This window comes from Podarcis pityusensis, assembly GCF_964106645.2.
Source record: "Podarcis pityusensis genome assembly, chromosome: 1".
Lineage (NCBI taxonomy): Eukaryota > Metazoa > Chordata > Lepidosauria > Squamata > Lacertidae > Podarcis > Podarcis pityusensis.
The window spans coordinates 72,619,771-72,643,888 of NC_138028.1; the positions used below are offsets into that span (position 1 = coordinate 72,619,771).

The 24,118-nt window shown below is 40.1% G+C and overlaps 1 protein-coding gene across 2 annotated transcripts; it reads left to right on the forward strand.

Annotated features, from left to right (window-relative positions):
- The first annotated feature begins 20 nt into the window (after positions 1-20).
- Positions 21-23,138, forward strand: NCR3LG1 (natural killer cell cytotoxicity receptor 3 ligand 1). Of its 2 annotated transcripts, none has more exons than XM_080998615.1 (11): positions 21-315; positions 4,475-4,825; positions 6,653-6,979; positions 8,380-8,475; positions 11,721-12,158; positions 12,910-13,224; positions 14,353-14,664; positions 15,493-15,795; positions 16,483-16,530; positions 17,423-17,744; positions 18,632-23,138. In XM_080998615.1, exons 1-10 carry the CDS (start codon positions 36-38, stop codon positions 17,725-17,727), a joined length of 2,775 nt encoding a protein of 924 aa, XP_080854741.1. In that variant the 5' UTR covers positions 21-35; the 3' UTR covers positions 17,728-17,744; positions 18,632-23,138. The 2 variants fall into 2 exon arrangements, with proteins under 2 accessions (XP_080854741.1, XP_080854742.1); XM_080998616.1 differs by having other exon boundaries at positions 21-237.
- Positions 23,139-24,118: the final 980 nt, after the last annotated feature.

The window sequence follows — 24,118 nt, forward strand, 5'->3', positions numbered from 1 at the left end:
TAACTACTCAAGCCGTTGAAGTTGACTTTTTGACCATGCGAAGCTTCAGTGCGATTTTAAGTTTCGCGGCTGCCCCTCCTGTCCACTATCTGCGTCAGGTCCAAATACAACCAAAGCTCGCAATCTCAGAAGGGAAAGCGAAACCTTTCACAGGACAAAGACGATTGTGGGAACCTGGCGAGTTCTTCGCGTGGAAGGAAAACCGCGCCTCACCAGCGAGACCCATGGACTGGGGAGGTGGGTTGGCGGCCCGCAGGTGCCTCCTGCACGGCTTCTCGGTGTTCCTCTGTGGCGTCGTCGTCCTCCAGCCGGCAGGTAAACGGAGCGGGCGAGGGGCGTCGCTGCTGCCCCTGCTGCTTCCTCTAAAGGCCGCTCGGCAGCCGCAGGGCGACTCGCGCCGTGAGTTCGGCTCCTGCTTGGGGGAGAGAGCGCGGAGGTCGCTCTCGCCCCGGGGGAAACGAGCGGAAACTCCTGGATGTAGGGGAGAGCTAGTAGGGGAGCTGAGTGGGGCAGCACAGGCCACCCGCTCCCCCTCTCTTGGAGAAGCGAGTTTTGTGACAAGGGGCGAGGCGGACGCTAACTAACGAGAGTAACAGATAGGTAGCTGTGTTGGTCTGACATAATCAAAATAAAAAAAAAAAATCCTTCCAGTAGCACCTTTAAGACCAACTAAGTTAGTTCTTGGTATGAGCTTTCGTGTGCAAGCACACTTCTTCAGATACCTTCAGGTATCTGAAGAAGTGTGCTTGCACACGAAAGCTCATACCAAGAACTAACTTAGTTGGTCTTAAAGGTGCTACTGGAAGGATTTTTTTTTTATATAACGAGAGTAAGGCGGACTAAGGGGGACACTTGTTTGGAGCAGAGGAGGAGGAAGCGGGCGCTTTGAAATTGCTCCTCCGTGGAAAGCCCAGCTCCTCCTTGCGCCTCTTCCTCGCGGAAATGGTGCCCACTAGGCTCGACATGCAGCTGTGCTTTTGAGACTAGGGAGTTTTCTCTACATATTTCTGGGGCACGGATTGGAGCCATAACGCGTGTGGAAGGAGAGAGAAACCCTTAACGGAATCCACACTGGACACCCGGCGTCTTCAGCTTGCATTGGGGAAGCGGGAGAAACCACCAGCTGGTTTCAACCGGAGTTTCCCCCTCGGTGTGCTAATTTCTAGCGCTTGAGGAGAAATCCCTGAGAACGGAGTGTTAAATCATTGAATCATAGAGTTGGAAGAGACCACAAGGGCCATCGAGTCCAACCCCCTGCCAAGCAGGAAACACCATCAGAGCACTCCTGACATATGGTTGTCAAGCCTCTGCTTAAAGACCTCCAAAGAAGGAGACTCCACCACACTCCTTGGCAGCAAATTCCACTGTCGAACAGCTCTTACTGTCAGGAAGTTCTTCCTAATGTTTAGGTGGAATCTTCTTTCTTGTAGTTTGGATCCATTGCTCCGTGTCCGCTTCTCTGGAGCAGCAGAAAACAACCTTTCTCCCTCCTCTATGTGACATCCTTTTATATATTTGAACATGGCTATCATATCACCCCTTAACCTCCTCTTCTCCAGGCTAAACATGCCCAGCTCCCTTAGCCGTTCCTCATAAGGCATCGTTTCCAGGCCTTTGACCATTTTGGTTGCCCTCCTCTGGACATGTTCCAGTTTGTGGTTTCCCCCCTTTTCCATTTTTTGTACACATCCTTTTTTAATCTTAACTCAGTTAAAAGTTCTTTAGATAGCCACCCTGGCTTCTTTAGGCACCTTCCATGTTTCCGTCTCATTGGTATTGCCTGAAGAAGTTGTGCTTTTACTATCTCCCTCTTAACAAACTCCCAGCCATCATGAACTCCCTTTCCTTTTAGTATTACTGTCTATGGCATCCGCCAACCAGCTGCGTTAGTCTGGATCCGCAGGGGGCACGTTATTATTATTATTATTATTATTAACTACTTTTTTAAAAAAAATAAATTTTATTAGTATTTTCCACACAACAACAACAATATGAAAGATAACAAAAAATAACAGTACACAACACACAAAAATCAACATTCGAAAACTAAATAAAGCAACAACAACAAAAACAAACAAACAAAAACAAATCCATATCTTACAAGTTAATATTATAAACACTAAAACAACAACAAGTCATTGACTTCCACCATTCCCACAGCACCTCCTTTATCTCTCATTGTGTCTTCCTGTTTTTTTTATCATCTCTATCCTAACATCTAGATATAAATCCTTCTTTCATATCCTTTCACTTCACCTTATTATTATTAACTAAATTTCTATATTGTACTGCCCTTCATCCGAGGATCACAGAGCGGCTTACAACATAAAAATGCAAAAATACATAACATAGTAACAAACTAAAGCAATAACCCCCTCACAGGTCATATAGATGGTTTAAATAGTCAAAGGCATGGGAGAAGAGGAATGTTTTTGCCTAGCACATGGATGGAGCTAAGGAGTGGGTAAAACAATAGAAATACTTAACTGAGCAATCGTGTTGGTTCTGCCCCCTAACAAAAGTCCTGCTCCCCAACACAAATCCTGGCTATGCCCATAGCCTGGCACCTAAAGATATGTCACAAAGGCACCCGGCAAGCCTTCCTGGGGAGAGCATTCCACAAGTGGGGAACCACCACAGAAACGGCCTGCTGCCAACCTCCAGACTTCTCACAGAGAGGCACACAAAGAAGGGCCACAAATGACAATCATAGGGTTTGGGTTGGTTCATATGGGGATAGGCAGTCCTTGAGGTATTTCAGTCCTGAGCCATTTAAGGCTTTATAGGTCAAAACCAGCACTTTGAATTGGGCCCAGAAACTAATTGGCAGCCAGTGCAGTCAGGCCAGGATCAGTATAATATGCTCAAACTGTCTTGCCCTGGTGAGCAGCACCTGGGGTTTCTGAACCATCCTCAGAGGCACTCCCACTTATAACATGTTGCAGTCATCTAACCTAGAGGTTACTAGAGCATAGGCAACAGAAGTTAGGCTTTACCTGTCCAGACAGGGGGCGCAGGTGGGCCAGCTGTAGGAGCTGATGGAGGTCACTCTGTGCCACTGGGGCCACCTGAGCCTCAGGTGACAGCAGTGAATCCAGAAGCACCTCCCTTCAGAGGGAATGTAACCCCATCAGGAGTTTTGGCAATTTGTGTGAAAATGAACAAGCCTTCATTCCTGGCTAAAATTTGGCCCTTTGGCATGCTGTTGACTTTCCAGAAGCCCTAACTCAGCAACAGGAAATTCTCTGGCCTCTAGATGGCACTGTGAATCCCAGAAAAGCAGTTCAAGTTGAGAAAGAGAAAGAAAAAAAACAGTCGTTAAATTAAAATAACCCTCAAGTCAGAGCAACAGCCTAATAACAGTTAGTGACAGGACATCAGCTTGATCTTTTCATTGCTAAAAACCATATAGGCTACACAAACATAAATGAAATATAGAAAAAGAAAGGGATCCTCAACATTTTGCCATTGTCTATCCTAAAATATTATTGATTGCCCATTCCTTAGTGTTAAAGATTAGAGCAAAGTTCACAGGTGAAATATAGGAGACTATGGTTTAAGTTTTTGGTTTTTTGGCCCCATTTTACTACCAGGAACCCTGCTGCTGGCTTCTACTGGAGGGTCAGGTTAGTTGAATCCAACCCTATATTTCTAAAAGGGTCATTCCACACCAAATCACCTGGTGCCATGTGCTCTCACAATTTAGATTTTCTTCAGGGTTTTTTTGTTATGTGTAGATACCTATGAGATAACCTCAAATTATTTTTAAAATATTTTTTGGTCTAAAATTGGGGGCAGGATAATTTTTTGAAAATTTCAATTTTCACGCGGTTTAGGCGGGTGGTGCTGTGGTCTAAACCACAGAGCCAGGTCTTGCCGATTGGAAGGTCGGTAGTTCGAATCCCCACAATGGGGTGAGCTCTCGTTGCTCGGTCCCTGCTCCTGCTAACCTAGCAGTTTGAAAGCACGTCAGAGTGCAAGTAGATAAATAGGTACCGCTCCGGCGGGAAGGTAAACAGTGTTTCCGTGCACTGCTCTGGTTTCGCCAGAAGCGGCTTAGTCATGCTGGCGACATGACCTGGAAAAAGTGCCTGCAGACAAATGCCAGCTCCCTTGGCCAGTAAAGCGAGATGAGCGCCGCAACCCCAGAGTTGTTCACAACTGGACTTAACTGTCAGGGGTCCTTTACCTTTTTAGGCTAATGCAATTTCTCTGTCAGTTTAGAAAAAAACCTCCTGTTTCACTTATTTTTTAACTGATTGGGCCTATTTTGGTATCAAAATTAAGGTAATTGTGGTCTCTTTCAAAATAAGGTATCAAAATGGCATTAAGTGCCACAGGAAAGAGTCACTGACTATTTTGTTATTTTGTTTCCCATACATGTAATATGGGCAGTGATGAATCATAGCCTCCTACTGTTAGAAAGGTCAAAAGACTATTTGCAATAATGCTATTTTTTTTTTTATTTACGAAGGATCTCTGAAAGTGACAATGGAAAGTCGGATGGTGGCAGTCTTGGATACAGATGTGATGATACCATGTGAGATCTCTGAATACAGTACTCCAGAGCTAAAGATTGCAAAAATTGCTGTTGAGTGGTATTGGAAGCCTTCTTCCAAGGAAGCGGAAAATATAGTATACACCATTGTTTCTGGAGTGCCTAAATCTTATAGAAACGGTGCAAGAATGGATGAAAGTGAACTGATAAAAGGCAATGCTGCACTTTACCTCCCCCAAATACAGATTAGTGAAGAAGGAATATACAGTTGTTCTGTGACTGTTACCCCAGATTCAAATGAAGGAACCACTGTTGTAGAGCTAATTGGTAAGTATTTATGTTGTACAAGTTTGTAGAAAACTTACAGAGAATGAACTTGTACATTTCAGAATTTCCCAGTAGCTTTAATGTCTAACTAAGCATTATATAAGGAAATGTATGTGATATCACCCATCTTTAGAGAAAACTCACTTTGCAAGACAGTAATTTAGAACAGAGAACTATGGGGGTGCGAGAAGCATGCTTAATCCTTTCCCCCAAGCACCAAAATACATTCCAAGCTGCTTCAGCCTTCCCCTCCCCCAGGAGATGCAGGTTTGGAACCGTGTAGGGGTGGTTTGGTACAGCAAGAGAAAAGGAAAGTGTTAAACTTCTACCAACCTTTCTTAACTATAAATCACCTGCTTGGGAATCATGGAACTCTAGAATTGTAGAGTTGGAATGGGATCCCAATGGAATCTCAACTAGATCATACATGGCAGATGGCTATCCAATCTCTGCTTTCAAACTTCCAAAGAAGGAGAGTCTGCTACCTTCCAAGGGAGTCTGTTCTAATGTCAAACAGCTCTTAAGAAGCGTATCTCTTTAAAAAAAAGTCACTTTGTGTTATGGAAAGGTATAGCTGACTCTTAAAAGTTTTGCTAAGCAATTTCTTATATACCAAGTGGGACCTGCCACAAAACGTCGTATTGTGGAGTGCTCCCACTAAGGCCTCCAGACACTCAGGTGGTATTCAAGATACCCCATTGCATTCTCTCTTCATCACCCCACTTTTTCATGCTCCCCATTCCCAACAGGTTGTCAGTATTTTGTGGCTACTAAGCATGCTCTTTTTTGGGGGGGGGGGATGCCTCCTTAAATTTCCCCCTGTGGTTGTTGTTTTACTTCTGCATGCTACTATCTCCTCCTTGTGTCTTAGTAGCCTTGTTTTGGTGTTGTCACTCAACACCTTAGCTCTAGTCGACAGACTGATATTATCATATATATTTGAAACACTTGAAGCCAAAGAATTGGCTGGTTAGTTCAAATGAATCTTTGAAAGTTAAGTCCACTCCCATTGCCTCCTTTGCCCTCACTGTGCTTTTAGAATTGCCAGATCACAAAAGCTACACTAACAATAGAAGCTGCCACTGACATAATTATCTTCTCAGGGTCTAGGTTCTAAATTGTAATAATCCTATATATAAGTATATATGTATGTATGTATGTATGTATGTATGTATACCTGTAAAATTTGTTCTGTATCCTTCAGTGTCAAAATGCTATGAAGGCAGCTTAACTACTTAAACAATACAATGATAAATATCGAGCAACAAAAACAACAAAGCAGAGGAAGAAAAAAATACCTTCATATCAATGGCGGGGGAAAATAAACCAGCTGGTATTTTGAAGGACCTGGGAACATAAAATGCCCCTCCAGGTCCGTCATTTACCTTTCTGCTTTTTCCATCCAGTTGTGCAGAGTCGTTTGTAACTCTAGTTTTGCCCAATTTTGGTATTCTCCTGGACTCCTTTCTTCAGCTCTTTGCCTCCACCATTATTTCCCCCCAAGTTCCTTCTTGTTCATTTTTATTACAACCAAGGCTCTTGACCAGCCTTCTTAGTAGGCTTCCCCCCTTCCCACCCATAGCACACAGCTCCTCTTGACCCACAAAACACCTTCTTCAGGACTTCTCTTCTGTGCCTCTTGCCCCAGCCTTCTCCTTCTGCTTAAACAACCCTCACCCCAGGTTTTTAATTTAGACCATGTCCTTCTGAGAAATCAGGAGTATGAACTATGACTTTCACTTCACTTTCAACCAGCTTTTGTCTGAAAAACTGTATAAAAATGCAGTAAAAACAGAAAAAATGACACTTTTTATTATCTCCATGCAGCTCAACCTTCAGTAAAGCTGTCTCCCAGGACAGTTGAACTAGAAGACGGCAAGGAGAAGACCCTGTCATGCACAGTGAATAAATTCTATCCTCTTTTGATTGAGGTTCATTGGGAGAAAAAATCTGAACGCGGCAATAATGAAGTTGTACCTGCAGATGATATTTGCACAGGGGTACCTGTGAAAAATGGAGATGGCACTTTCAATGTAACCAGTAAACTGGGGCTACAACCATCTTTACAGGATAATGGAAATGTCTATAGTTGTGTTGTGGGACACAAATCATTTTCCATACGGCAGGCCTTCAATGCCACTTTGATAGTAACAGGTATTCCTTCTGTTGACCTTTTCTCCCTGTGTGTGTGTATGTGTATAATAGTGGGTCACATCCAACTGGTGTACTTCCATGAGTGTAGGGGCTTTTGATCCAGAAGGGGAGAGGATATTTGCCCACACACCCTGGAGCCTTCAGCACCTTCCACTAATTCTGCCCAATGTTCTGAAATGTAGCTTTCTCCTTTCTCCAAAGATTCATATTGTACTTACAAATGCATTAGTCTTTGGGACTTCCATGCTAGGGCATCACAAGGAAAGGGATAAAATATATTGTAATGCCTTTATACAAATCTATGGGAATACTGTGCACAGTTCTAGTCGCTGCATCTCAAAAAGATTATTGTGGAGCTGGAAAAGGTGCACAAAAAGGGCAACCAAAAATGATATTAGGGATGGAACAACTCCTTAGTGAGAAAAGGTTATGGCACTTGGGGCTTTTTAGTTTTTTTTTTAAAAAAGGCAAATATGAGGAAGGGACATGTTAGAATTGTATAAAATTATGTGTGATATAATTATCTGGGATGCGGGTGGTGCTGTGGGTTAAACCACAGAGCCTAGGACTTGCTGATTAGAAGGTCGGCGGTTTGAATCCCCGCAACGGGGTGAGCTCCCATTGCTTGGTCCCTGCTCCTGCCAACCTAGCAGTTCCAAAACACTTCAAACGTGCAAGTAGATAAATAGGTACCGCTCTGGTGGGAAGGTAAATGGTGTTTCCGAGCACTGCTCTGGTTCGCCAGAAGCGGCTTAGTCATGTTGGTCACATGACCCAGAAGCTGTATGCCGGCTCTCTTGGCCAATAAAGTGAGATGAGTGCCGCAACCCCAGAGTCGGTCACAACTGGACCTAATGGTCAGGGGTCCCTTTACCTTTACCTTTATGTGTGATATGGATGGAAGTTAGTTCTCCATTAACACAATCTGGGATCATCCAGTCAAGTTGACTGGTGAGAGGTTCAGGGCAGACAAAAAGAAGTACTTTTTCATGCAACATATGCTTAACTTACAGAATTCACTGCCATGTGGTGGTCTGTTGATGGCCATTAGCTTAGATGGGTTTACAGTGTGATTGGACACAATTGTGGACTGTAAGCCCACCAATGGCTACCTCCAAAATCAGAGGTAGCATGCCTCTGAATATAACTTTCTGGCAAACAACAATATGAGAGGTCTTTATGTCCACTTTGGAAACCTTATAGTCATGCTAGACCAGATTAGTCTTTGGGCTTCTCCAGCTTTTCTTATGTGCAGTTGGAATAAATGAGGCTAAAATAACTTTGCCATGATTGAGTAGCTGAATATGAAATATTACTTCTCATCAAAAGGTTGCAACAAGGCTGAAACATTTTGCTATTTTGTGTGATAAGTAACAAGAACAATTTCTCTCTCTTTACAGAACCACCACCAAATTTTACCTGGTTGGCTGTGATACTTGTTTTATTATTACTTGGTGTGATTCCTGTAATTCTGTACATAATGTACTTTAAGAAAAGTAAGTAATGGGAAACATTTAATTAATTGATTATTTAATTTTTTCAATTAAGAGAATTCTATACTATTCATCAAATGTGGTTAAGGGTGGTTTACAAAAATAGATTAATATGAAACATAATACATGCACATATTCATTATTATTAAAGTAAAATTAGTATTTTTGTGAAATCTTAATCTTTGGTAAACTTAGGTCTGAAATGACAGTATTCAAAAAATCCTAGGCACCAGTACACCAGGCACCAAAAAATCTCCTTGCCTGTGGTTAAGAATTTTGACTAAGTTTTCTTTTAAGTGGCTAAGATTTCTTTGCTGAATCAGTTGGGGAAGGGCCATAACTCAGTGATAGAACATCTGTTTTGCATGCAAGAGGTCCTAACTGGTTAGTTCTAGCTTCAGCACTATCTTGGAGATGGATGGCTGTCAGTGACAGAGTGGTGGCCCTATGCCCCAGATTTATCTGCTCACTAGAAAAGACTCATGGAGTCTATACAACTGAAGCTACTATTTGTTTTTTGTTTTTTAAATAATTTTTATTAAGATTTCAATAAAAGTTAAACAACAAAAAAAAGTTAAAATACAAAAACACGCAATACATAATCCAAAAAGAAAAAGAAAACACAGAAAACAAAATACAAAAAAAACCCTAAAAACAAACAAACAGAACAATTAAAAACAGTATCACTTTTCCATTTCCGTTTTTGAATTTACTTATTTTCTGGACTTCCTCATACCTCCCTCTTTTGTATTCCAGTCCAAATTGTTTGTCCAGCAATTTCTTTTCCACTTTTTTAATCCCAATCTTTAATCGTAATATAATATAACATTAAATTTTTACCTCTTAAGTACCAAATTTCCATTTCCTTAAACATCTTTAATCCTAATCTTTAATCTTAGTCTATCAATAACTTTAACCTGTACAGCTGGAAACCACTTATTTTCGATCCAACATCACTCTAACATTCCTTAATTTTGCAATGTTTCTGAAGATAATCTTTGAATTTCTTCCAATCTTCCTCCACCAATTCTTCTTCCTGGTCACGGATTCTGCCAGTCATTTCCGCCAGTTCCATATAGTCCATCAGTTTCATCTGCCATTCCTCCAGCATGGGAAGTTCTTGTGTCTTCCAATACTTTGCGATGAGTATTCTTGCTGCTGTTGTTGCATACTTAAAGAAAGTTCTATCCTTTTTTAACACCATTTGGCCGACTATGCCCAGGAGAAAGGCCTCTGGTTTCTTAGGGAAGGTATATTTAAATACCTTTTTTAATTCATTATATATCATTTCCCAGAAAGCCTTAATCTTTGGGCACGTCCACCAAAGGTGAAAAAATGTACCTTCAGTCTGAAGCTACTATTTGACATTGCAAGTACTCAACTAGCAACCAATAACATCCACATGAAGTATGTCCTGGAATAGACCCTGAAGGTCATTTAGTCCAAGCCCCTGTCACAGATAAAGCACTCTTTCTCAGCTCTTTTGCTTTATTCTACATAATACAGAAATAGCACACTGCAAGATTCTTAATTCAGGACTACAAAGCTAACCAAAATACTTGGGTGGGATATGTACAAAAGGAATAAGAAGGAATGCTTAATCTGTGGCTACCCTGCACTGAACAGGGAGTTGGACTGAATGACCTTTAAGGTGTTAAGGAATATAGCTAGTGTGTTAATTTCATTAGTGAGGGAAAAGCTGACTCACTGATTCATTTCCAAAATGCACCTGGCTCAATTTGACTTCTTTATCAATTTACTGGGCAGATTTGGTTGCCCAGTCTTATTCCAGGACACGTCCTCTTTTTCAGGGGTAAAATTTCTGTCCAGGTAGATTTTTAAAATTTGCCCAAATGTCTCTGGCTATACTTTCTGGATGAGACATAGACTTGCTTTCCTTTTCTCTTCTCCTGTCCCCCTCAGCAATATATCACAGCTTCTATATCCTACCTGTGGTAGAGATATTTAAAACAAGTCGTCATAGCGTCCTCTTTGTTGCTCTTCAAAATATGGCTAACTTAGTAAGCATGCTACTATATGTATAAAAGGGCTCGGATTAGAGAATTGGTTGTGGGTCAGTGGCTGTTATCAGGAAGGGATGGATCATTGTGAAACACTTTGAGGAGAGCTCATCTGAAAAGAAGGCTGGCATATGGATTTTGCTCAGCAAGGATTTTGAATTACACAAACTCCTCTGGGACCAAAGAGAGAAAAGCCTTTGTGCAACCTGTATATAGTGTGTAAATATAGAGTGTGTATTTTGTGTGTGTCAGGTAAAACAACTGCTTAAAACAAGAACTGTTTTGGGTTGGTGAGCTAAGCAACTTTACTGAAGCTTCCAGGGCGCACACAGAGAGAGCAAGATTTATAGATTGAAGATAGCACCCCACATCACCATAAGGTTCTTTTAAACTCTTATTATTCTGTGGGAAAGGTGCACATAGCCAGTACACTTCCATCCGTTCTGTGTTAATGGGTACTCATAACATATCATGGTGTCTTCTGCTTAAGGTGGAACTAATCACAACATAGGACATCTACTGCATATCCATCCATATTGTCTAAATAACACCTCTGTTGAGGGTGTGACCTTTAACAGCTGCAAAACCCAGCATTTTGGAGCTTAAGAGAACATGGAACTTAATACAATACATTAAGCTGTTAGGTTTTTTGTTCACTGAACTGTCACTATTCAATGTCTTATTGCCACAGAGGAATTATGGAAGGAATTATCCTCCAAATCAGAATGATTCTTTGTGCAAATTCATATGCTGCAAACATCTTATTAAAATCCCTGCTCCTACCTTCTGGCTTTCTATCATATCATCCCCAACCCTTTAAAGCTTTAAACAGTCTTTGCTGAACTGGCTTCTTAAGTAAGGCTGTTGCTATACTCAACTGAACCTAACCTCAAAAATAAACTCTTCCTAATCTTACTGAGCCAACGCTTCATCCAGGACTGTCTTTTTCTTCCAGTTATGCTTTACCTGATCTGTACTGCAAGCACTCTGGATAGGGACTGTGCCACTTGATCTTTGATACAGCATCTTGCATACATTGCTATTCACCATGTAGCAGTCACTAGCATTTGCGATAGACTGAATGTGATCATTACAAAAAAGAAAAATAATGCTTTGTTGTAAACTGCAGTAAGAATGTTCCTCTTACAGATGACTTGTTATAATAGTATCCGTTGAAACACTGCTACAAGTTTCTACACCTGAAATTCTTTGTTTTGTTCTTTATAGTTCAACCAGGGATATTTTCAGCAACTGCAAATAAGGAATTGAAACATTTGGAAGAAGCACTGGTGGTGTTCTGGCTGCAAGGCTTTCGTCCAAAGCCTTTAGAAATAGTTTTTTTCTTAAAACTCCAAAGCAGGAATGAAAAACTGAAACTGTGCTCTTGGAATACTATGACAGGCAGCAATATTGAACACGGAGAAGATATGCCTCTTATCACTGGAAAAGAAGAAGAAAGTTCTGATCTTGACAAGACGTTGAAGACCATGTTTACTTTTGAGCCAGCTTTGCAAGTAAAACAAAGGCGCACTTTTGACGTTTCCTGCAAAGTCAACATAGTTCCAGATGTAAAGCATCTGGAGGAGTTTGAACTTATACTTGAAGTTAGACATGAGGCCTTTTCAGATCGTTTGTCTACTGAAACAATATCATTTAAAGTCATAGGTAAGTAGGAAAGATGGGCTGAAATGATCACTTAGAATAATACTACATATTTCACTGGCTATTACAGTGGTACCTCGGGTTAAGTACTTAATTTGTTCTGGAGGTCCATTCTTAACCTGAAACTGTTCTTAACCTGAAGCACCACTTTAGCTAATGGGGCCTCCTGCTGCCGCTGCGCCGCCAGAGCACAATTTCTGTTCTCATCCTGAAGCAAAGTTCTTAACCTGAAGCACTATTTCTGGGTTAGCGGAGTCTGTAACCTGAAGCGTATGTAACCTGAAGCGTATGTAACCTGAGGTACCACTGTATAAGAATTCTGTCAACAGATGAAAGGTGAGAGAGCTGCATGAATGCAGTGGGATACTTTCTGCTGCCAGTGATGATACACAAAGGGAAACAATGCAGGATTGTAGCTAAACTCTTTGATCAGTCTACAAAAAGTGAATGATAAAATGGGAAAGCAGCACAGGTGGCTTGTGTGGAGATTATTTTTCTTAATCTCGTTCAGTTTGACTAGTTTCTTATAACTTGTGAGCCCGTACGAAGGGTGAAGTGATGACCTTTAAAGCATTTCATGGTATAAGGCCTGCACGGGATTGTGTACTCCCTGCCTTCTTCAGATCAGAAATTCATGTGGACAAAAGAAAGTCCATACTTATTATCTTCTCCAGTTGCATTCTACTTGCTAATAATATCACTTTTTTGGTATGTATACATTTATTTATTTATTTATTTATTTATTTATTTACAGAATGTACTCCCAAAGTCTCCAAATTTGAATGTGAGCCTCCTGTACCAGAGTGTGGGAAACTCATCACATTATCTTGTTTAGTAGAAGATTTCTGCCCACGGGAGTGTGACGTTTGTTGGCTAAGAGGCAATAATGAGCCTTTGGATGCTATAAGTAACACAGAGGAGCCACAACTGGACCCAGGATCAAATCTGTATTGCAAGAAAAGCAGAGTATCCTTTATACCTCAACCAGAAGACCATGCAGTAGACTTTATTGTTCAAATCAACCATTGTAAAAAAGTTATAAGACATAGTTACCCGCTCATGTTAAAAGGTGAGTACTCGGCAAGTTCTTGTGCAATGAACCACTACTTGTGCTTTCCGTCTAAATAGTTTATCTAAAACTGGAAATACATAATGGAGTTGTTTCCTGTATCTGTATTTGTTGTGGGTCTTTGATAACTTGTATTGAAAGAGATCACTTGTATCTCTTTGTCATTAGGTGATGCTATCGTGGGTTTGTCACATGGAAAACATGACTCAGAGAGTCCTTGCACAGAAGTGTCAAGTCCTTCATAAAATTAGTATAGAAGTTTTTCTGGGTGAAATCAGCAAAGCAAGTTCATAGCTGATATGTGCATCTTCGTAGGAAAATTATAGTGTCGGCTAGTGGCAAATTGCAAACATGACAAGCATTATAGTGCAGCCAATTTAAAACATGAATCAATGAGAAATCGAAGCTCTCATCTGTTTCAGTCCAGAAGGTCAAAGATGGCACACTTTGTATTCCAACCAGAATAAAACACAGCCATGTTTAATCATATGCATTTAATAACAAATAATATATATGTGGGTGTCATATATGTTAGAATATGTTACAGACTGCCAAGGCTCTCCTGCCATTATATGCATACTCTTATCATTTCTCCATATACCGTATTGTGTGGATTTGAACTAATTAAATCTGCAAAGCTTTTAATTTGTAGTTTTGTGAGATTGCTCTGATTTTACAAAAGATCTGTCTCCCAGAGTTCATTGGGAGAAGCCATAACATCTAAACTAGGCAAACTTGGTAGTTTTGACAAGACTGTGGTGTTAATTGCTCATTCTATCCTTTAATTTCAACCAGGGTTGTAGTGAGAGTGAAAGGATAAGCAACTGTAATTTTTCCAAACCTAACTCTTTTTGAGAGAGACTGTGTGTATATATCCATGTGTGTATCCACTGAGGATAGGAGTTCATGCATCATATGAAGTAGCCTGTAGTCCATGAAAGTTTATGCCATGATATATGTGTTATAAAGTGACACTAGGCTAGCTTTTGCTGTAACATACTAATGTGACACCCCATCTGCCATTTGTCACTTCTAATTTACTGTTTTGCAATGCCAGATGTACTAGCATTCTTTGAATTTAAACTAATATTTTCAATTGTTTGTTTTCTCTGCATCTGCATTTTTTAGGTTACCCCAAAGTTACAGATATTACGTGTGAACCAAATTATCCTAAATATGGAACTACATTGTCTCTAACCTGTAAAGTCACAGATTTCTTTCTTAGCAACATAAATATTCAATGGCTTGATGGGGGTATTGAAATAAGTAAAGGTGTGGTCACAGAGGGGCCAGTCAAAGACTCAAATGGCTGCTTGAAGTTGTCTTCTGAGCTCCAGCTGATACCAACTGCTTTGGATCATAATAAGTTCATTATTTTCAGTGTGACATATGGCGACCTGAAAAAGCCCATTATTAGAGATGTGTATCTAAAGCTCCCAGGTACGTACTGAGAGTCCTTTGGGTTCTTTCAACTTTTGGCAAATGGCAATTTGAGCTTGTTTATTTAACAAAATTTGTAAACCACTTAATTTTAAACATGTTGTTAAGTGATTGTAAAAATGTCTAAGTGGTTTGCATAAAATAAAATGTATATTAAATTGAGGATCAATGTAGTATTATGATATAAAGCAGTTCCCTTTGCAACAAGGGAGGTTTGACATGTTTGTGTACTCTGATAGGTGTACCATATAGCCATGTCTCTACTAGCAGTCATGTGTCCCTAATATCTGCCAGTTTTGTTTGTTTTTTGAAAGTCCAAACTTCCTTGCAGACTTGCATTTAGTAGTTCTGAAGATTCCCTGGTAAAAAAATCAGGTAAATCTAATAAAAACTAAAAAACACACACCATATGTTCACACATAGGCACTGATGTTACTAGTTCACCCCAAGTTTTTGAAAATCAAAAACCATATTCTCAGATCTATATTCATTGAAGATGAATATCCTTGCAACCCTGCTGATCTGAAGTGTGATTTAAACAATGACACATTTAAATCCTTCATAAAATTCCTGTACTTTTTAGAGGAAAGTTATAGAATAGATTCACATTGGGGAAGGGCAGTAGAATATCCTAGGTTTAGCCCCTAGCATTTCCAGGCAGGGCTGGAAATATCCCCTGCTTGAAACTGTGCAGAGCTGCTGGCAGACACTGTAAACAACACTGAACTAGATGGATTAATGGACTGACTTGGTATAAGGCATATTTTTATGTTCCTGTTGTCTTGTATTCTCACTTCAAGTACATCCTTTCCTTTCCTCCCCATTTAGTTCACCGCCCTGAGATGTCTGAAATAAAGGAAACAGCGCAAAACAGTGAGAGCATCTCTTTGGAAACTGTCATATCAAATTTTGCACCTTGCAACATAAAAGTGACATGGTATGAAGAATGGGAAAAAATATCTGAAGACAATCCCAGGAACATTCAGATTGGAGAAAACAAGTTAGGTTATTTTGTAAGCAAATTACAGTTTAGTCCAAAAGGAAAAGACTCCAAAAAGACAATCAGATGTGAAGTTTTTCACCAAGCGACACAGGATTTTAAAGAAACAAGCTTTGTGTGGGAAAGGAAAGGTAAGAACTTTTTTTTTTATGTTTTCAGCGCAGAATGTACAGAATTTATGTAAGGGATTCAGACATGTCCCTCCAAAAAACACTGCTAATGGGGGAAAAGGTGATTCCTCTTCTCAATTAAGCACTTCCGTTACTTAGGACTCAGCTACAATAGTAAAAAAACAAGAGAGTTTTAAATGCATTATAAACATGGAACACCAGGTGCACTGTAGAGCACAATACTTTTCTATGTGTTTTACATAGAGTTTTTTCTTTTGTTATAACAATTTAATTTATAATTTAATTATAGCGTTTCCCCCCCTGTGTGTAGATACACCCTCGGTCATGGCTGAAAGATGGCTTTGTAGTCTTTTGGGTAGCTTATGATTTTCTCATATTTAATAATATTCTTCAGAAGACAAGTGTATCTGGTTGTTATGTCAACATAATGCTCTTACAACACACCTGGTTTTAGAAATTTTGTCTTGAATTCATCAGAGAACTAGATTTTGAATTTTTTCCATGAATATTGCTCTGACTGTATCTCTCCCCACTACAACCCCCCAAATGCTACCCTTGGAAGGCAGTTGGCTAATTGCAGTTGAAAGCGTGTTGATTCAGTTGAGTAGCATTTTTGCTGTAAGTATTTCTGTTACGTGACATGATGCCTGCCCAAGGCCTAATATGTTATTTCTTCTTTTAAACAAGATGAGCCTGATAGCCTTGACAGCATGTCTACAGTGAGTGAAAACCACGGTGAGTATTGCACCTCACGTGTAGGTAAAATGCAGGTACATGACACATTGACTCAGTGGTTTCATATCCTGTTTTTGCAGTCCCAGTTAAAATCAGAAAACTGCTTAGATGTTTCTTGGAGGAGGCAGTGGGAGAAGAGAGCACTTGGACAATCTTTACTCTGCTTATAAACCATTATTTATTAAAGTGAGATCATTACATCTCAACCAGACCATTAAGTTACTCTAAACGTGCACATTATTTTCATAAGGGATGATCTGAAAGATCAGCTTAGTCCATTCTGTGAAACTTGTACGCAGGGATCTGCAAGCTTTCGTTTGGCATAAAAGCCTGCCACTATTTGTGGCCACAGTGACCACTCCTCTCAGCCCTCTGAAATGTACAAGGAAACAGGAAAGGGTGCAAAGGAGTTCCTCATGTCATGCTTCTATTTACGCCATTCCTATTCTGCTTAATGTATGACAATATATTTATATACCACTGGATAGTTTTTAAAAATCATAAAAATAATAAAACAATAACAGGTTTGACAAAACAACTATGTGAAACATTAGTTTTAAAACAAGTAGTTTATGAATTTATATGCCACCATTAATATCTTAATAACTGAGTCTCTAACAACCGATAAAAGATACTGAAGACATATGAAAGACATTCATATATGCTTAACTGAACACATGAAAGTCCATCCAGATGAAACTACAGATTGGGGCTTGAAGATAAAACTGTATCAATGTGAGCAGAAAGTTCAAATTATCTGACTTGAGGAAAATATGCAAATGATTGGAAACTGAACATCACAACCAGGGATGCTTAATGTTAGCGAGATGCCTCTTCCAGGTATGTACTTCAAGAGCAGTTTCCTATTCAATTTCCTATTCCCTCTCTCTAGATTCTAAGTTACCAACTCAGCCTATGAAGATAGAATGTGTCACCAGCAACCCAAAGGCAGGCGAGGTGACTCTTCGCTGTTTTGTACCTGGAATAAGAGCAGAGGAAGCCATTGTTTCCTGGTTTAACGGAGTATATCCAGTTGATGATAAAATACAGAATGAAAACTGTGGCGATGGATCTGGTTTTATTTCGTATGTGAACATTACAACCGAAAAAGATAAGAAAAAATATGAAATCGAATGTGCAGTTTATGTAGATGCAAATGATGAAACCTTGCGTGAAACCTTTGATTTAGAACTTTGAGAAATCATTGTACAGTGGTGCCCCGCTAGACGAATGCCTCGCAAGACGAAAAACTCGCTAGACGAAAGGGTTTTGCGTTTTTTCAGCTGCTTCGCAAGACGAATTTCCCTATGGGCTTGCTTCGCAAGACGAAAAACGAAAACGTCTTGCAAGTTTCTTTCCTTTTTCTTAACACCATTAATACAGTTGTTTGTATCGAAGTTGACTTCGAAGAGCAACTCATAGAACGCGGTGTGGTAGCCTTTTTTGAGGTTTTTGAAGACTTTGGTGATTTTTGAAGCTTTTCCAAAACTTCTTTTGCACCCATTTGGTAAGTTAAACTTTTAAAACTTTTTTGGGGGGTTTTGGATTTTGGGTTGGGGTGTTTGGAATTCAAGGACTTGGTGTTGGGGAGGGGTTTGCAAGAATCTGGAAGCTTGTGTTTTTTTTCCTGCATTTTTATGATTTTCTGTGACCACTGGGCCACTCTGCTGTTTTTTTAAAAAAATTCTGGATTTGAATTTCTGTGTGGTGGGTGGCTGGGGGAACAGTTGAGGAAGGGGTTCTTCAGCAAGAAGCAAAGAGTGGAAGAGGAACCTTCTTCGAGTTGTCCCCCAGAGTCTTAGAAAATGTACTGTACACTTTGTTGATTTTTTAATGTTTTTCTGTCATGTTTAGAAACTTAATTTATTGTTCCTTCAGTTTTTGAAATGCTCTTTACAGTATGTGTGACTTTAAAGAGCACTTAATAAACTCTTGTTGTACCAAATTTGGCTTTGTTTGGACTTTTTTTGACCATAGGAACGCATTAATTGAATTTCAGTGCATTCCTATGGGATTTCGTGCTTCGCAAGACGAAAAATTCGCTAGACGAAAAAACTCGCGGAAGAATTAATTTCGTCTTGCGAGGCACCACTGTATAAAGACAGTGAATATACAAAAAGAACCACAGTAAAAATCTACTGCAGGCTGCTTTCATACATCCCCTGCTTGCTTCCATGAGGTGTGTGGGTCCTGCCAGTCCTGTTTTGTGGGTCCCCACAAAATTGATGGGCATTCCCATTCAAATGGTGTGTGTGACCTCATCATGTGATTGATTATGTAGGGTGGGGCTTACCTGGGCTCTCACAAAATTTTATTCAAGTTGGCACCCCTGCTTTGAAGCCGTATGTGAAGAAAGCCTGCTTATATTAATGAGGTTGTAATGTATATTATGTAATATAATGAAATACTGTATAGCATAATATAATGTATGGGTGATGATGTTGTTGATGATAAGTCTCCACTCTGGTTCAGTGATAAGCTGTAACAGGACGGTGGTAGAATTTTCAGTACACAAAAGAGGGACTGAGGGTAAGCATATTTTAATTGGTGGATATATCTAGCTGAGCACTGGCCAGCAAAGCAAGTTCAGGAGTTGCCATTGAGCAGGACAGGAAGGAGTCAAAATAGACTTGTACTTAAATAAATCAGTAAAGGACCTAGCTCAATGGTAAAAGAAGGACCATAGCTCAAGTGCAGACCTTGCTTGCAGATTCAGTTCCCAGCATCTCTCAAGTAGGGTTGGGATGCACTCCTGCCTGAAACCCTGAAGAGCTGCTGCCAGTCAGTGTAGACAATATTGAGCTGGATAGACCAGTTGTCTATCTCAGCGTAAGGCAGCTTTTGTGTTTCTATGTCTGATAGAAAACGCTTCCAGCAGTGACCTCATTGGTTAAGGCTTAACTGGGATGGAAAGAAAAGGAGCAACCTGTATTACTATGTTGAAGTAACTAGGTAACCTTGCCCATAATATTGAAACAAACAAATGTTGGTATATTTGCTTAATGTAATAGCTAATTGCCTTTATACTGCACCTGTACTCTATTGTCACCAGGTTATTGGTAAGTTAAGTGTCTAGAGGGAGTAAGGGATGGTGGCCATGGCACAGATTTAGGAGAACTTTTGGAGTGGAAGTTGAATGTTATTATTGTAGAGAAAGTACGGGGGGATCCCTTCCCTCCACACCCTGCATAATGGCTTGAAATTCAGTTTTCAGAAGCTTACTCCCAAACAAACCTGCCCAAGTAATGAGCTCATCTTCAGGGGCCTTGATCAGAAGTTAGACAGCTGGCAGAAAGGGGTGGGGGAGCATCTTGTAGAAGTGTCTCTTCAGAGATGTACAACTGGTGCCAAATAGGGATGTGAGCACTTGCAGCAAGGAGCACCCCTGCTCAAATTAAAAAGCAGTTTAAAGGCAGCATAGTCACTCTTGGAAGCTTCCTCCCTCGATTCTGCTCCCTCGAGCCCTGAGCTCTGTGCCTTCTATCACACCCTTGAGTGTCATGTTCAGGATAGCTGCTGTCCTGCCATAGGAATGTAGGAAGTTGTCTTATACTGAGTCAGACTATTGCCCCAGGTCACTTAGTATTATTGATACTGACTGGCAGTAGAGTTTCAAACAGGGCCCTTTCTCAGGGTCTACCTGGTGATGCCATGGACTGAACTTGTAATTCCCTTCCTTCCTCCTTGATTCCCAAGGTGAGTGTTTTCTCCTTGAGGACAGGTAGTGAGCATTTGCTGAAAGTATTGAAGACCGCAACAGTGTCATGCTATTCAGGTTTACTCAGAAGTAAGTGCCATTGTGTTTAGTAGGGCTTATTGTTGCACGCCATCCCAATCTCCTAGCAGTGTGAGATTCCAGGTGCTTACTTGGGGCGCAGGTTTTCTTTGGAATGAGGGACAGCAGAGACTGTAGTGACTTCAGTATATATGGTTTATTTAGAAATATATACAACCTGAGCCTACGATGTAGAGGCTCACAGCATGGCGGACTGATGTTCTGAAAAAGTTGTTTACTACATCAGGAGACTGAGAAGCAGTGCTTTTTCGACTTCCGGGTCAGCGCCATCGGCAATGGCGGAGTTCCTCTGACCGAGAGGAACCCACTCCGTGAAAATCGGGTCTTGCCGCCGCGGCGAAGGCGGAGACCCTTTAAAAATCCCAGGCGGAGGAAGCCTGGGAATGTGGGATTCGGCTGACACCAGGAGCGCCTCCCCTACTCGCAGGGAAACCCTTTTTCGGGGATCCGAAGCGACGTGGGGTGAGTGGCGCGGTGTTTTGAATCAACCGCTACTTTTACGGAGTGAAGCCGCACAGCCGTTGCCGGAGAGCGCTGACTTTTTCCTGTGGACAATTGAACTCTAAACAAGTACCCGTGAGTAGAACGGAAAATTGGATTAGGAAATATTTTAATTTGGCACTGAAACGGGAAGGCTCTAAACAGGAAGTCCGCCTCCCGTTTTCTGTAAATAGATTGAAGCAAAAACTTTGTAAGCTAAAGTCTGGAAAGTCGTATATAAAGTTCTAAATTTCCTTCATTCATCACCACCAAAACCCTTCTTGGAAGCAGGAGAAAAGAGGGGGATTTTTGACTGTTTAAGCCTGCAGGAGAGAGAGTAAAGAAAGATAAATTTTCCACCGTCTCAAACCTGGAAACGGGGTGTCAGAGACAGAAATTTATGGGGAAGTTCATCGACTGTGAATGGAACGTCTTTTGACAGATAGTAAAAAAAAAAAAGAGAAACAAATTGACTCCAATGTTGCTTCTTGTAATCAAAAGAAACAAAGTATTTGAAAAGTGAAAGTAATTTTTCTTTGTTGGTCCTGCTTTCAAAAGATGGATACAAATAGAAATTGTCTCCTCTAGAGGGAGCTTGTTAATTTGTTGCCGGAGCCGATCTGGGGACCTCACAGCTGTAAGATTAGGATCGTGAGACCAGACTTTAACCTTGAATAAAAATGTGTTTACAAGAAGTCTTGGTGCTTGCTTTTTGCAAGACAAGTGCTTTGCTGGAGCAGATGCATGAGAAGATGGATTTGATGACTGTTGCAGTTAAAAACTTTGGACAAACGGTGAATACCCGTATAGAAACCATTCAGGAACCAGCCCAGGAACCTGTTTTGATAGGGCAAGTGCAAGTGCAGAAGAAAATGGAGGAGGTTGCTGTTGAACCTCAAATAACACAAATGAAGAGATCCGAGGCCTTGCAGGAGTATAAGCCGCTGTTCTTGAAGTTTGAATCTGGAGTGGACCAGGGGGGGTCTGGAGTTGTGAGGGCTCTTAATTTTGGAAGGACTTTGAAACATGCTTTTAAATACTTTCTGGATTACAGTGTTGACTGTGGGGAATGGGACTGTGGGGAATGGGCTGATCTGCTGAGGAGAGATGGAGATATTTTTGGATTGGAGTCCTCCCAAGACCTACCCCCCAATGAGAAAGGAAAGAAAATAAGAAAAAGATCAACAAAAGACAAAGTAAAGGGCAGGTATAAACAAGAAGAAAATCTGCAGAAGGGACATGGAAAAGACTTAAGAGCCTCAGACATAAGAGCACCAGGTTGATGGATTAGATGGACGAGAAAGGACTGACAAAACCCGAGACCAGGAAGAAGAGACGATGGATGAAGATTGGAAGAAAGTTTTAAAAATTTATTTAGAAAAGTATCGCAAAATTAATGAGTATTAGAAAAATGTTGGAATGAAATTATTTGGCTTTAGCAGAAATGTCAAAAAGAATTATGTAAGAATATGTTATGGTTAAAAGAATTTGGTATATATAAGATTTAAGTTTTAAGTTTTAGGGTTTTTTAGGGTAAGATAAGGTTAAAATAGATTAAGGTAATTTAATGACAGAATATTGTGAAAGATGGAAAGGATTTGCTGAGATAATTAACAACTAGAATACAAAAAAGGGAGGTGTGAGGAGGTCGTTGAAATAAGTTAATGAAAGTTAAGGATTTGGGAATATTAGACTTGTTTTTAAATTTTTTGTTTATTTTTGTTTTTTGATTTAGATGCATTGTGTGTTTTGTTATTTTTTTTTATTTTGGTTTTTATTGATCTGTATTGTTTAATTGTTATGTTTATCTACTTCTTTCTCTCTTTTTCTCCTTCTCTTGTCTTTTCTTTCTTTTTTCTTTGTAACTTTAAAATTCTCAATAAATATCATTTAAAAAAAAAAAGAGAAGCAGTGCTTTTTCCCCCTGGGGGTACTCAAGGGTAACATCTTCAGATGTTAAAAGTGTGGCACATGCTGGAACAACTTCATGGTGAGTAGTGGCATCCTTTTTCCTTAAAAAAAGAGAGGCACTGCTGAGAAGCTTTCTAACTAACAGACCATTGAGGTAGGGGCCCCCACCCATTTGGCCTCTGACACAGAGCCACTTCCTTTGTTACCATAGCAGTGCATAGTTAGGTTGCCAGGTACCAGTCCTGGTTATTCCAACAATTGAATCATTGCGGGATCCATGAATTAGGATGGACTCAGGCATACAGCCTACCCCCCTCCCACCAAAACTCTCAACAATATTTTTGTACACTGCCTTTATAGTTTTCATGCAATGTCTGTTTATAAATGCTTTTATAAATAAATAAAATTATCGGCAAACCTATTCTGGAGTGGTTAAGTTCTGAATGTTACTCATGGTGAGAACAAGTAAAATGAATCTAAATCTCTACTGAAAACATTCTTCAGTTTCTTAGAATTTTCATTTCAATATTTTTTTTTTGAAAAGTGATGAAAAGCTAACATCTTTTCCTGCTGTGGGCAGTTTACATTAGTGCTGTGACAGATATTACAGTAAAAACATAAGAAGAGCCCACTGGATCAGGCCAATGATTCTTCTGGAATTGCTAAGAATGGTTACTGATAATAGTTTCATTAATCTTCAAATAAGAACCAGAATACAGTAAAAGTAAATAAAATCAGAAGATACTGTTGCAATAGAAATGGATGTTCTATCTTAGCTCCAGATGTTTCAAGCAAGTTAGGCATTTGATCTACACATATAAACGGGTCTGTGTAGCTTGATAAATTGTAAGTACCTGTAAATGCACAACTCCATACCATGTCAATTGGTTAGGTTTTTTTCCAGACTATTGTGCATAGGCTGCTCGGAGCATTATTTAAAAGAGACTTGGCACTGTTAGAATTAAGAACAAGCATAATTCCAACTGATTTTAAATATTTGAATGGGATATTCTGTTATTACTTTAAAATGGTTTGCAGATGGCATGATTCATCTCCGTACAAGTGCAGCCATTCACCCATGGAGGGATCAGGTCAGAACCCTGTTCCAAATACATACCCTCATCTTAACATGCCCATCACTGTTTTTTGAAAGGCAAGTAGAAAGTAGCTGATTTAAAATACCTCAATCTGGCACCACACCTGATTTAGCATCCTTAAAAGTTGATCATGCTTCACTCTTTGAATGGGTGTTTGCAGTTTCCCCTTATCTGAAGATTCACGAAGCTTGCAATCTCCATAAATTCCTTCTCGATCTCTTCTTGTCTTTTAATAGCCTGTGTCTGGGACAGGGCATGCCATTTAGTAACATGTATCCCATCTTGCTACTGAATCAAAAATAGT